We start from the raw sequence: 14603 nt of genomic DNA on the forward strand, positions 1-14603 counted from the left end.
GAGCTCCAACGGCCGGTACATAGTCGTGGGCCAAGTTCAGTTAACTGATGTACTTAAGAACTGGCATTAGTAACAAAGATTGTAGTGGTGAGTTTGAGTACCCATACGGAATCAGATAAAGAAACCATTTCCTTTAATGATCTGGACAAGTATTTCTTCATGCTGTATACATTTTCTGATTCATTGAATAGATACAAGTCCCACGCTTTGATGAACTGGAAATGACGTACTCAGCTGTTCAGTTATCCCGTAATGGTTTTTTATTATTCGCATGCAATCGGAAATGAATTTACCTTTGAAACGGCGCCAACCGTCGAAAGCAGCGCCCTCACCTCAAGTGTCTAATAAATGAATGGTTGGGCGCGGTCATGGTCATCTACATCGGGCTATTCATGAAGGGGAAAATTTGACGTAGTGATGAAGGTTTATTTGGCTCAAGGATTTTTAAGAGTGAAAGTGAACGTAACTAAACCAAAAAATAGGTGGAAGTATGGAGTTAAACAGCGAGCTAACTAAGCAATTGAATGATAAAATAATAGGTGGACAGGAGTTATTGAATAAAGTTTCTCAATTCAGTGATGTTAATGGAATATCCAAACTCCAGAAGAAAATCAAGCAGGAAATCAATTTCCTCGTGAAGGTTTGTGCTGATATTTGCTGATCTCCTTTTTCTTTCACTTAATTGTTAGCAGTAATATAAATACCGACTTGTGAGTTTTGTTAAGACTCAAGTGAAATTGAGAATAAGTCTGGTGGGTCTGAATAATTATAACAAGTCCTATACGCACAAATCAAAATAAATTGACCGTTAAACTTCGCATTGCAGACACTGAAACTTGGGCGAGTAAAAAAGGAGCACCTGCTATGCACCAATCTCCATCATTTTTGGGCTTTGGCAAATACACTTGAGTCATGTAATGGCCTGGTGTCAGTCCTTCAACATTTCACATTTAAGTCGGGAGAAGACGATTCCAATGGGTCATCGACGAGATTATGTGTTGACGTTGTAGCGGAAAAAGGGAGGCAATGGATGAAAGTTGTAGCTCGTAATCCTCGGGCCCTTACCCAACTCTGTTCAGGTATTATTGCCATTATATTATGATGTAGTGTCAATGAGGTATTGGGTAATAATTTGAAAACGGATTTAAAAAATGAGAATAAAAACATTTCCCGGAGCTTAGGAGATGACCGTAATTGATTGTCCTGTATTAGGCAATGACAGATCATGCGCAAACATTCGCAAATTTTATTGTGTTATCGTATGTATGTTTGGTTTTAATTCCCGCTCGCCTCTCAAGCATGAGGCTAGGAATGTTATGAGGTTCTCTATTCGACAGGAGAATGCCAATTAAAAATGATTTTGAATTATGTTGTGGTACATATTGGTCGGAGCGTTTTATTTTTTTTATTAACTTAGTATATACTACATTTAATGCTGTTGATTTATTCAGCACAATTTTTCCTTGTACAGCATTCTTAACTCAACAAGGGAAAAATACCCACTGTCCACATATAAGAATATGGATTGTGAACTGACCCTTAATGCTTCAAATCTTATTCAAAGGTACATACATTGATGAAAGAGGTGGAATAGGGAAAATGGAAGTTTTATCATAGAATTAAGGGTGATTTATGGAGGATGGTAACCTTGCACAAAATTATCCCTTGGGGACCCAAAACATTTGAATGGGTCATTTAATTTCCTTATAAACAATGTTGTAAAAACTTCATTATTGTGCCCGGTCAAACGATTGTGGATAAGTTATGGATTGCCCTTACATTGCGTCGTGGAGTCTTAAAACATTCCTCCACCTCTTAATGACCCCCTTTCCAGCCCTCTCCCTATCAGTATCATTTATTCGGCATTAGTACTGCTGCCCATCTAAGGTCATGTGCTCTTTTACAATCTACTTCCACTCGCCCCTCTCTTCTGTCTGTCTTCTCTTTCCCTCACATTTTCGTCATTTTATCACACTGCCATAACTTTGGTCATCCATCCTCTTCTTTGTTTGTCACCTGACTGTGCTTCATCTTTTTGGTGGGCTGTATGAGGCAATCATTCTAGTTTATGCCATGAAAGATTCCTCTTAAAAGATTTGTTATCATGCCTCCAATATTACCATAATTGAATTCACAATATTGGAATAAATCCAGTGGTATTTATTGGAAATAGAAAGTGGACATATTCATTAGTGGCTGGCTGTATTGAGGTAATCTGCCCTGTTGGGTAGATCTTACAATCCTATTGATTTGTCATTTTAGGCCATAATTATTGAAGCAATCCATGACCAAAACCAAGAAGAGGTAGCAGCATTATACGATCTTTATAAGCTGTTTTCCTATCTTCGAATATGCACCTGGAAATTGTGTTTCTTGCCAAGTTCATGGTCTACTGAAAAGATACAATTACAGTGAAAACTTATACAGTGCATTCATGTGTCTTTCTGCCTGGTTCATGATTCTGTTGAGATCATGCTGCGTTCCTAACATTTGCTCGGAAACCTTTGTTGAAACTGTATTCAAGACATATTCTTAGTGGTTATGGATTTTATGGTAGCTTGGTACAGTTATAGTATTTCAAAAAGCATTGTGGTAATTTTAAATTAGCGCAACGATGTAAGTAATAACATGCAGACGCATTCCCATGAAGATATTTTTGTGTTGTGTTGCATGAGATAATAATTTGTTAGTAATTACAGATTCAGGTGCAATGCGGTGGAACTGTTTCATAATAACAGAGATGAAGACTGCTGCAATTTTCCACTTAATAATTTATAAGTTAATTGGTGGAAAATAGTAGTAACCTTCGTCTCTGATATAATAATCTGGATACACATTTTGATAAAAAATTGGAAGTAAATTTGAAATATTAAGGCACTCTATTATTTTTAAAATATTGGCACTTTGTTAATAATTAAATGATAAACACAGTAATCACCCCGAAGGTTGGTTTGGTAGGTGATGTTAGAGTTCACCCAGTCATAAGCCCGAGGGCGTGTGAAATTCACCATCAGGGTAGGGGGGCCAGTTCCTTTCCCTGTGCCGGTTATGGTTTCCCAGGAAGATCTGGTACCCAAAAAATCACATAGTTTGGGTGGAGCTGCAGGTGCCCGGAGACGATTGTCTGGTAATTGAACCCAGGCCCTCCCGGGTCAGTAGTCCAATGCTCTACCCCTGGACTACTGTGACGTACTGATAGTAATTACATTCTAATTTTCAATTGGTACATATTACATTTTTCAAATTATGTAACTTATAATTCATTTATTCCTTTATCAGGTTGTCAATATAAATCTGAATTATGACCCTTGGAATGTTTTAAAAGAAGAAGAAAGGGTCTGTTCAGACACAGTAAGTGACACATTCAGGCTCTATTAATAAGGAACAGAAGAGCATCCCATATACAAGGGTGGTCTGAAAAGTTTCCGACCTAACAAAGATACCAGACAATTTTTCTGAAAATTTTTTGGTTATTTTTCAACATAGTCTCCTTATAACTCCTCACACTTCTCCCAACGATGCTCCCATCTCTGTAGCCCATCCAAATAGTACTTGGCGTTTTTCTCTGCAAAATAATCGTTCACGAAGGTGATTGCCTCTTGATGGAAATCTCTGTTCTCCGAGCGCAATTTTTAGATGAGGGAACAAAAAGTAGTCGCTTTGGGCTGGATCTGGTGATTAAGGCGGATGGTCAAGCAGTTCAAACCATTATTTGCGGATTTTTGCCGTGAAAACTGCTGAGGTGTCTTGGTGAAACAGGATTTTCTTTTTCTGCGAATGTGGCTGTTTTTCCCGCAAGTTCTGCCTTCAGATTGTCAAGTAATGATGTGTAGTATGCTCCTATAATGGTTTTTCCTTTTTGAAGGTTAATCGATTAAAATAACTCCATGAATATTCCAAAAAACAGTCGCCATCACTTTCCCAGCCGGAAAAATAGTTTTTGCTTTTCATGGAGCCGGTTCCCCCTTTGCGGACCACTGTTTGGGCTGTATTTTTCTTTCGGGCATATAATGGTGTATCCAAGTTTCATCTACAGTAATTAATCGGCACCAAAACTTGGATTTATTGCACCTAAACTGCACCAACAGAGCGTGTGAAATGTTCATTCGAACACGTTTTTGGTCTAACGTGATCAAACGCGGCACCCAACGCACGGACAGCTCTCTAATGCCTAAATGTTGATTTAATATGTGACAAACACGTTCTTTTGACATGTTCATAACCTCTGCTACCTCTCTCACTTTAATTCCGCGGTCGTCTAGCACCAGTTGGTGAACTTTGGCGATGTTTTCGTCAGTAGTTGCAGTTTTTGGACGTCCCGAGCGTTCGTCACCTCTCAAGCTCTTACGGCCACGTTTAAATTCAGCCGTGCAAAATTTCACCGTGGTGAATGAAGACGCTGAGTCCCCAAAAGAGAATCCAACTCATCTTTGATTTGTGTAGGCGAATTGCCTTTCAAAAACAAATATTTAATGACAGCTCGATACTTAATTTTTTCCATTTTCACCAAAACGCTTTCATCAATTCACTCAAATGGCTGTTACATAACAACTGCGCATCCAAAATGGCTGAAACTTTGGTGAGTAGCTGTCAATGGATGAACGACAAAATTCACTAGCTTTTATTCAAGAGTGCTGATATATTCACATTGAGTTTGGAAACTTTTCAGACCACCCTCGTAATAGCAACACGTTGAAATCATTCTGCCATGTTTGACTGCAGCTTTAGAGGAGAGAAACTTGATGATGACATAGTTGCTATATGATTCCTAGTTTTTAGGGTTCCCTGAGTACCAGCCTTCCTTTTTAAGAGCCTCTACTTGGAAAATTACATGATAATCCAGAATTTCCTGCTTGATGACATATATTCAAATAAGGAATCACATTTTGTTTTATTATTAAATCTTGACCCTGGCTAGTGCCACTGCTTACTTTTCAAATACCATTCCTTATTGTTTGTCATCATTAAACGAGGGTATTATCGTATGCATATTGTACATTATGCATATCTGCGTCAACAGCTGAAGTGATTTTGGACTTCCAAGTGCCTAATGTTGTTAATAAATTAATTGAGTTTTACTGTAATTGTCCTCTTTGGGACAGTTAGTCCCAGATGTGAGTCCTATGTTTACTTTACTTTTTCTGTCCTATGTTAACCCCAAGATATTCTAATTGTGGGGATTCTTTGATGAGAAATATTTAATTGTTCAGATCTTAAAATACTGTCCAGAAGGAAAAGAGAGGTCTGACTGCCAGTTTTAGTGAATGGTATTGACCTATTTGTCTCTCTCCTTCCTAAGTGAATCAATCTAAGGAGTTAATGTATGCTGAGTGTGTTAACAAGCTATTGGTATGCTATTTCCTTTGTATCACGTTGGAGTAATATGTTAATGGTTTCATTCAATGTGTGTGCATGTTTTGTAAAATCTCGGTTCATTTTTACTCCTCAAAATCTTATTGTTAATTGGTTACGTATCTCAGTTTAAAATTTATATACCAATTTAGAATTATAGTGGCTTGTTTATATCCCCTTGCAAATGATAGGATTTTAACTGCATGTAAAGGAGAATTGATTTTAATTTATGCTCCTGAATTTAAATTAATATTAGTTAAGTTTACTTAATAGTTTATTTGGCCACTCTAGCTGCAGAAAATAATGTTTCCGTTCTCCATTTTGTTTGCAGGTGCTGGGGAGTATGGCCAAAGGAATGTCATCGATCAGGCTCAAGAATTCCTGGCATGTGCCAGACAACATTTGTATATGTTCCGTCCACCAGAGGTGAGTGTGGTCTAATTTTTGTATAAGCCTGCACCAGTTGAAGTTTATATTAAGTAAGAATAATATGATGTGGGGGCAAGGTAGGTTTAGTGGCTAGTGTACTGGCTTCTCACCCCAAGGACCAGGAACAAATCCCAAGAGTGAAATAATTGTCTGGAGGCATTCCTAATTTTGTGGTAATAGCCTCTGGGCCTCAGCTTCTCGAGGGATCTCAGCTTAGACTAATGGAATGTTGCATTTGTACCTAAAAATGATGTATTTTGTCTGCAATTTTAAATTTTCCATCTGAATATCATTCAAATAGAAGGGACTTTTACTGTGAAAATTCAACAAAAGTAGAAGACATGGGCAAAGAAAATATTTATGGCTATTGAAGTCAATAGAAAGAATAAGGGAACAAAATCATTGGGCCAAAATGAACTCCCATGTCACCAATTGCCTTCTTAATTAAAAAAAACAACATTAAAAACAAACTCAGGTGATGATTTGGTGCTTGACCCTGTGGGGTAGAAATATTCTGGGGTCATTTTGAATTTTAACCTCATAGTTGAATAGGGAATGTTGGAAGTTAGGGTTTTTGATACTGAATACCTTAAGGGAGGACCTTTTCTTTGTTTTGAGTTGTGAAGTTGAGTTGAGTTTTGAAGTTTTTGCTCCCATCACTTTCTCTTTGCTTTCTTTTTTCCTCATTTTCAGATGCACTCAACTGAACTTTACCCAAAAGTATATAATTTCAATGCACATACACTCAAATCTGTTTATTGTAAAATCTCAGGAGATTAGAGAAAATTTCTATAGTTTGGTAGGTTGCTTGGTCATGCCCGATCATGCATTGAAATGGCTCTACTCTGTCCTATCTGCATCTTCTATTGTTAAAATAGAAGGGATATAGGCTAAGTAGGCAAACAACCTGGTTGATGTTTAGTAAAATTTGTAAAGTTACATTCAAATATGAAAAAAATGCAGCAAACCTTTGCTAATATGGGCTAAGTGGGGCCAGAGGTCTGGAGTAAGCAAAATACAGATTAACTGGGGATATTATTCTAGCTACCCAGTGTTTTTCAACACAATTTTTATCACCTTTTATGCTAAATAGGAGGCCTCAAAAATAGAAATATCGTATATATTAGTAATAATAATACTTAATTCATTTTGAAAAATGGTACAACAATATTAAATGTCGTCAATAAAATTATTTATTTAACGTATAAACACAAGTTCTTAAATGTGATGAAGATAGTCACCTAAGGATTCATCCAATGAGTAAAGTAGGTGAGCAAGTAACCAGGTATATGTGTACCCTATTCTTGAAACCCTGGATACAGTCAGATTTCAACTGAGTAGGCAGATAGTTGTATAGTCGTATGATCGTATTAGGATATGTGTTGTAAGTTGATGACAATCTACAATAAGTAGTATTTAGATTTGATTTACCTCTTGTGGAGTAGTTATGGATGTTAGATCTTAATTGGTTAGTTTCTAGATTAATTTTCACATGAATCAAGAGCCTTAGGGATATATAAACTAAATACAGTCACGATTCCATACCTAATAAAAAAAGGTTTGCAGGAATCATGTGGTGGTATATTAGCAAGAGGGCAAATAGCTCTCTTTTGTAGTTGCAAAATTTGTTTAACATGTGGGGAATGACCCCATAATTCAACACCATAGTTCAAATGACATTGAAAGAAGGCATGGTAAAGCGTTAAACGATACTCATTGGAAATGAGAAACTTGAGCTTTCTTAACATATTTACTCAGTTTAGTACAGGTATGACTGATGTGAGTCTCCCAGTTACCTTTTGTATCAATATAAATTCCTAGTATTTTAGCAGTTTCAATATCAGTTAATTTTGATTTGAGACTGTACACAATATGCTGAGTGTTGTTAGTATTTAAATGTAAATGATTAGTATCAAACCATTCCTTAGTCTGTCTGTGTGTAAAGTTGGTAAGATCTTAATTGAACGAACTAAATCGCAGAATTACCTCATATTATCTCTGTCATTCATAAGTAACTTCAATAAAGCATGATGATTAGATATGTTTAGCAATGGTATTATCCCATTTATTTGATCTATTTTCATGCAGTAAGTGAATGATGAATGTTTGCTATTTTATGAATGTGAGTTAACCTTTAGAAAATTATGCTAGTTTTCTTTTGCAAATTTTGGTAGTGTTGACCCAATGCTCTGTTCTCAGTCATGCTTAAATTATACCATTTGCAGAATTAGCGCACTAACACGTATGACTTGCTCATCTTCTAGAAATATTTGAGAATATTACGGCTGATGGAAGCCTCTGTGACAACATGATATGTTTAGAGGCAATTGAATTCCACTAGATTTTAAGTTAGCAGGATTCTATGTGCAAATGAAGTTGGCCAAATTAATAGCTTTTGATAAATGAATAGCACTGTGAGACCATTTGTTTATATTCATGTGATTATTGCGATAGAAATTAATAATTAACAATTTCATGATACAATGAGTCAAAGCAATACATATTATAATCCTGAAATCATTTTGAGATAACTCCTTGTTGAATTTCTAGGTGAGATGACTACTATATGTTATCATTGGAAATTGAAAAGCTGGGTACTGATGTCAACTTTCTGTAAATAAATTCTATTAACCCATAGTACATGGGCTCTTTAGAAAGTAAACTCCGTTATGCTGTGAAAAATACATTGGCATAGGTATAGAAAAATTTATCATTTTCGTCTAAAAACTGCATATCTCTTCTGTTTTTTTGCATATTCGCCAGATAGATTTAAACATTTGTCATATCTCTGAACTAGTTTTCAACTTCCTTCAGTATAAAACTCTGCCGCCTGAGATTGCAGCTGATTAATGATGCTATCTTGAAGTTCCTTGTAATGACGCTATCTTGAAGTTCCTTGTAATGACGCCATATTGAAGTTCCTTGTAATGACGCTATCTTGAAGTTCCTTGTAATGACGCTATCTTGAAGTTCCTTGTAATGACGCTATATTGAAGTTCCTTGTAATGACGCTATATTGAAGTTCCTTGTAATGACGCTATATTGAAGTTCCTTGTAATGACGCTATATTGAAGTTCCTTGTAATGACGCTATCTTGAAGTTCCTTGTAATGACGCTATATTGAAGTTCCTTGTAATGACGCTATATTGAAGTTCCTTGTAATGACGCTATATTGAAGTTCCTTGTAATGACGCTATATTGAAGTTCCTTGTAATGACGCTATCTTGAAGTTCCTTGTAATGACGCTATCTTGAAGTTCCTTGTAATGACGCTATATTGAAGTTCCTTGTAATGACGCTATATTGAAGTTCCTTGTAATGACGCTATATTGAAGTTCCTTGTAATGACGCTATATTGAAGTTCCTTGTAATGACGCTATATTGAAGTTCCTTGTAATGACGCTATATTGAAGTTCCTTGTAATGACGCTATATTGAAGTTCCTTGTAATGACGCTATATTGAAGTTCCTTGTAATGACGCTATATTGAAGTTCCTTGTAATGACGCTATATTGAAGTTCCTTGTAATGACGCTATCTTGAAGTTCCTTGTAATGACGCCATATTGAAGTTCCTTGTAATGACGCCATATTGAAGTTCCTTGTAATGATGCTATATTGAAGTTCCTTGTAATGACGCTATCTTGAGGTTCCTTGTCGAGATGAGCTCAAAACATGGAGCAGCCTAACTTTTCAGTCATGTTTCCATGCAGCAGAGTCCTAGAAATCTGTGAACATTTTTCTATGAATTTCATATATTGTAAAACACCATTTTACGCGAAATTTTTGACCAATTTCTGGTGAAGTTCATTGTTCACCAAAGATGGGAGGCCAATCCCGTCATCATCGTGGACATAAGTGCTCACTCCCAAACAAACGGCAACACTGATACACTCAACTCTTGTCACCCTTCACAATTGGTCCGTGCAGAGCACAAATTTCCCGATGATGAATGTCAGCACCGTTGAAGTTTATTCCCAGTGCAAACCTTACTAAATGGTTTTTTTTAAACAGTTCTGACCTGGCTCCACCTGACGTTTTCTTGTTTCTGTGAATAAAAAGGGAGCTCAAAGGATATCGGTTAGATTCCATCGAGGTGGTTCAAGCGGCGACGTCAAATGCTCTCAGCAATATTCCGGAAACCGACTTCCAGCGGGCTTTTGACGAGTGGCAGACGTGCCGAACTAAGCATGTATCAATGCAGGAGGAATGTATTTTGGAGATTATTAAGTAATTGTAATGATAACTGCGATACATTTTGATTTTTTGAACCAGTCCCGATAGTTATTGTACGGACCCTGTATATTTGAAGCAGGTGTTCGGGATTAGCCATAATAATACGTGTTTTCTGAAGGCAGAGTTAATTTTTCAAGATCAGGTTTCCTATTTTCTGCCAATGGCAAAACAGGTAAATTTGACAGCAGAATTCTGAAATTTTTTCATCCGTTTAATTTACTAGAATGTACTATCTTCATAGCTCAATATGTGAATTAGAACTGCCAGGCTTCTAAGCGTGAGCTGTGTATGGTGAGGCATTAATTATCATTTGACTCTGAATCATATTGTTACTTCTTGCATCATTTAATTTATCGTGTGTGTCCTGATAAGGGTTTAGGTCCTGAATATACATGTCAAAGTCTGATTTTTAAGAATTTAGTAAGTTTTTCTGTTTTTGTCTCTTTAGGTGGTTTTTGTTTTCTCAAGTGGGATTGAGGAATCCCTAGCCAGCACGTTGGAAGATATAGGAGTGACCATTGTCGGGAAGCGCATGCCTGACAGCTTTCCTTGTCAGTTTGACGACGAAGACAGCGAATCTAGTGATGAGAATGAGGAACATGATGTCGAGTGCAGTGGTGCTGGTAGTCAAGAATTGGAGGGTCAAGGGGATTTGTCGCAGTTTTCTGAGCACGTTCCTTTGTACAGTGACTTAGATGTAGAGCCTAATTGCCTTAACCTGGATGTGACTACTCTGTTGGCCTATGTCTCAGCCTTAACAAATGGAGGTTGCAATTGGAATTATAAGCAGCCTATTCTAAGAGAGCAAGCAGCTCAGGAAATGAAACATCCAGTTAAACCTGTTCTTGAAGCTTTATTTGAAGGTGTGTTATATTATACAAAGGGTCTTTTAACCTTTTTTTTTTTTTGATGGGCACTGTCATCGATACTTAATACTAGTACTAACAGACATTGACTGAAATATACAAATTTAAGGGATCTTCCCAGTTGACCGCATCAGCTGCAAATTCAAGATACAGAGATTAGTCTAGATAACTTTTTAAATATTTTCTTTGTGTTTTTTTTAAAAGTTGTAATTCATTGTAATTCAGTCATGAAATTGTTTTCTTTTGTAAATTAATGCAGGCTTTTCAATTCCTGCAATTTACATATCATGAAGTAGATTTCATTAAATGGCTGTCAATGTACTGTGATCCACTTATCAATATGTCCGTACAGTTGAATTTTGTGAAGTAAAATATCCACTTCTCACATTTTTCTGTATTATATGGAAGCCATGTTCAGAGTGTCCACCCCAGTGGGAATTCTGGAGAAGGCACAGGATAGTTAACTCGGGAAAAATGAATGAAGAACTGGGTGAAAGGGTAGAAACCAGGCGAAAGGTAGTTCAGGCAGTGTCCGTTCCTCAGTGAGGTGGCTGCAAAAGTGTCTTGGCCCCTGGGGTGGTCATTTGAGTGATAGTGTTGAGGGAGAAACATCTCTTTCATTTCTCTCTCCTTGTATGAAAAAAATAAGTCATTTTGTGACCAGCAGGGAATAAGTGTTCCCTTTCTAAATAATACTTGATGTTCTATTTACCAGCACAGAATCATATTTATTACTCTTGTTCTTGAGATATCACCATGTATGTTGTAGGAGGCCAAAAATTGTGGTAATTTCAAAATTTCTTTTGAAAGTGTTCTAGGTAATGTTGTGTTGAATATAATTTGGCCAACAAATGTCTGTAACAACTTAAAATATTGAGTCCAAGTATTGTCATCTCAATATTCACTCTCCCTTGTGTCTATCTTATTGTGTATGGTTTTGTCTCCATTGAGGTCCTCTTATGGCAAAGTGCTTGGCTGTGTGATGCAACTCTCTGTTTATTTGTGTTCTTCTTTAGGCAAGCAGCTTTGTGTTTGCAAGTCAGCATTTGATTCCTTCATGACCATTCTAAACACTTTGGGGGGACCTGGCGAGAGGGGGCGAGCGGCTGAGTTTGTACCACGTCTTAACATTGTTGAAGATGGCGAAGAGAACTGGGCGAACCTAAAAACACGGGGCAGGATTAAGGAGAGGTCAAGAGCTGTGTTTGCGACTGGAGTTGCCCTCAAAGCCATCACCGTTACTGCAAATGGAGGTTTTGTACGATCTGCAAGAAACCAGGTAAGGGGATTGCTGTTATATCAGTCTGTTTTTGAGGTATTGAATTGGATTGCAGCAGCCAATTACATTGATCATCTGGCTAATGATTAGAAAGGGCGCTTAGAGTAAATTCACATCTAGTTGATATGCCACTTGACTGGACCAGTAGGGTGTGATTTTCTGGTTTCCATTATCATTTGGGATATTGCAGTTAAAAGTAGATGGCTCTATCAAAAGTCTTGTGCTTTATTAATTTTTAAGAGATTAAGATGATATGGATTGAAAACAGTTTACCATATGTACATATCCCAAAATCCTTTGGCATCAAGAATGTTATGTTCATTGCTGTTGAGAATTTTTACTTTGAAATCATTTAATCATGAATTCATTTGAATTTAAATATCTGTTTCCTAGTATTGATTATCAGCACGAGCAGATTCCAAAGAAACTGCGGGAAATGTGGCAACAGTAACTTTAAACGGAGTCATCTGCTAATATGCATTTCGATGCAACAATTTTAGTGTGTTGAAATCATTCGCCTTGACCGGGATTCAAACCCAGATCCCTCAATGTCCGGTTCATTGCTTTATCCAGTTAAGCTATGGAGGCATCCTCTTAAACTCTGAAATTTTAGGGGCTTTTAAGGAACAAGATGTTGCGATGAAACACCGCACGTACAATGTGACAGTAATTCATAGTCGTGCGCAATGTACCACCGGTCAAGGCAAATGATTTTTACACTCTGAATAATGGTTGGCATGAGCAGAGCTCTAGCCTCTCCTATTAAAAACTGATTGGGTTAAACATGTGAGAATAATGGTTGGCTTTTTAACTTAGAGCTTTTAAGTTAGATGTTTTGAATTTTATACTACGGGTAGCTGTGCATATTGGTGGAATTAGTCATTGTTTCTGTCATTATTGAGTTTATTATAGAGTTACTTAAAATAGAATACACCATTGGATACTTCTTAATTACTGCTATTAATTCCATTTTCAGGGCTACGAGTTCCCTGTCTTTGTGCATGAATCAAGAGCATTGACTGAAGGAAAACAGTTTGGACCTCCATTGTTATAATGAAACGTTATATTTATTATTGAAATTTAATTATTTTGTTTAATATTATTTGGAGGTGGAATATACATCATCATATGAATGGAATATGCTCTTTCTTTATTGGAAACAAAGTATTGGCATTGAAGTTGAATAAATTTATTTCTCGGCAAAAATGTACGTATGAAAATTTGATGACTATGGAATACAAGGTGCATTTTCATTGCACATTAAATATTTTTAGCTTAACATTGAGACATTTCATTGCTCCTTCTTTATTAGTATCATGTAATGCTTCTGAAAGTTATTGGTCTCTTGGCTCAGAGTGAGAGTTATAAGAAGAAAACAACCAGCGTAGTAATACTTAGAGGAAGAGCCAGCTGAAAATACAAGATGAAAAAGTTATGCATACATAGAATGAATTTATGTTTTAATACATCTCTCCTTAATGCTTCTTGACAAGGAACTCTAAATATTGTCATGGAAATCAATGGAGGTAAAAACAATCTGCCTACATGACCTTTTCCAAAAAATATAAAAATTCAATGCAAGTGTAATAATGTGCATTGTGTTGCATTTTGATGGGAAACTTGAATGGGACTGCTCGGTCATGCGTGTATTTTCAAATAAGATGGAAGGGGATTGGAGATTGCCATCTTGGAGTGTGGTCTTGGGGTACTATATGTGGGTGGCATCCTTGGAATGCAAAATATCTTCTAGACTCGGTCCATCCAGAGTCGAATTTGGGTTGTTGTTCCTTTTGCTCGTGCCTTTTTGTGGTGAAACTGATCACATTCGTTTATACTTTTTATGTACCGAGGAGCCACAGTGTTGGTATTAATGAATGTGATTTCAAAAACCTAAATTAAGCAAATGAAAAAAAATTTATTACACTTTTACATATCTTAAGCTAATATTCCTCAAAATAGGACCCTTGTGAGTCGATACACTTGTTCCAGCGGCGTTCCCATTCCTGGAACGCTCCCGCAAAGGCATCATCGGGAACCTCTCGAAGACTCGTCGTCAACCTCTTCTCTGCCCTCCACGAACATCTTGTGCCACCAAAAGATCATGTTTCTGGACATGGCTGACTCCCCGTAAGCCTGGTTAATCAAACCGACAGTTTCGGTAGACGATTTCCCAAGCTTTACCGCAAATTTGATGGAATAACGCTGCTCCAAAAACTTTGGCATCGCGTTCCGTGACGTGGGTCGAGCGTGGAGGTTCGCGTTAGCAGAGCTCCTCACTACACCACAGCTCAGAGCCGACTGCCTTTTTCAGCGTCGCTTGCCAACATACCCCCCTCCAATCGCAGCCCGTCAGAGCGGTGCTGGGCGCGCCTGGAGCGGCGCGCCCAGCCCAGGAGTCAGTACACTTATTTTCCGGACGAACCCTGTAAATGATAAATTCAAAGA

At 37.3% G+C, this 14603-nt stretch overlaps 1 protein-coding gene across 1 annotated transcript; it reads left to right on the forward strand.

Annotated features, from left to right (window-relative positions):
- The first annotated feature begins 366 nt into the window (after positions 1 to 366).
- LOC139700222 (UPF0415 protein C7orf25 homolog) lies at positions 367 to 13437 on the forward strand. Its single transcript, XM_071598839.1, has 6 exons — positions 367 to 640; positions 827 to 1079; positions 5684 to 5778; positions 10462 to 10876; positions 11896 to 12158; positions 13135 to 13437. The coding sequence occupies exons 1-6, from the start codon at positions 491 to 493 to the stop codon at positions 13210 to 13212; spliced, it is 1254 nt and encodes a 417-aa protein (XP_071454940.1). The 5' UTR covers positions 367 to 490; the 3' UTR covers positions 13213 to 13437.
- Positions 13438 to 14603: the final 1166 nt, after the last annotated feature.

Source organism: Hetaerina americana, unplaced genomic scaffold (genome assembly GCF_022747635.1).
Source record: "Hetaerina americana unplaced genomic scaffold, ioHetAmer1.1.p SCAF_10, whole genome shotgun sequence".
Classification (NCBI taxonomy): Eukaryota; Metazoa; Arthropoda; class Insecta; order Odonata; family Calopterygidae; genus Hetaerina; species Hetaerina americana.

Excerpts from the sequence above, each read along its gene's own strand:
- LOC139700222 (XM_071598839.1), top strand. The coding sequence starts at position 491 with ATGGAGTTAAACAGCGAGCTAACTAAGCAATTGAATGATAAAATAATA. Across the intron at positions 1,080-5,683 it reads CCTTACCCAACTCTGTTCAG|GTGCTGGGGAGTATGGCCAA; the intron begins GTATTATTGCCA and ends TTTTGTTTGCAG. Across the intron at positions 5,779-10,461 it reads ATATGTTCCGTCCACCAGAG|GTGGTTTTTGTTTTCTCAAG; the intron begins GTGAGTGTGGTC and ends TTGTCTCTTTAG.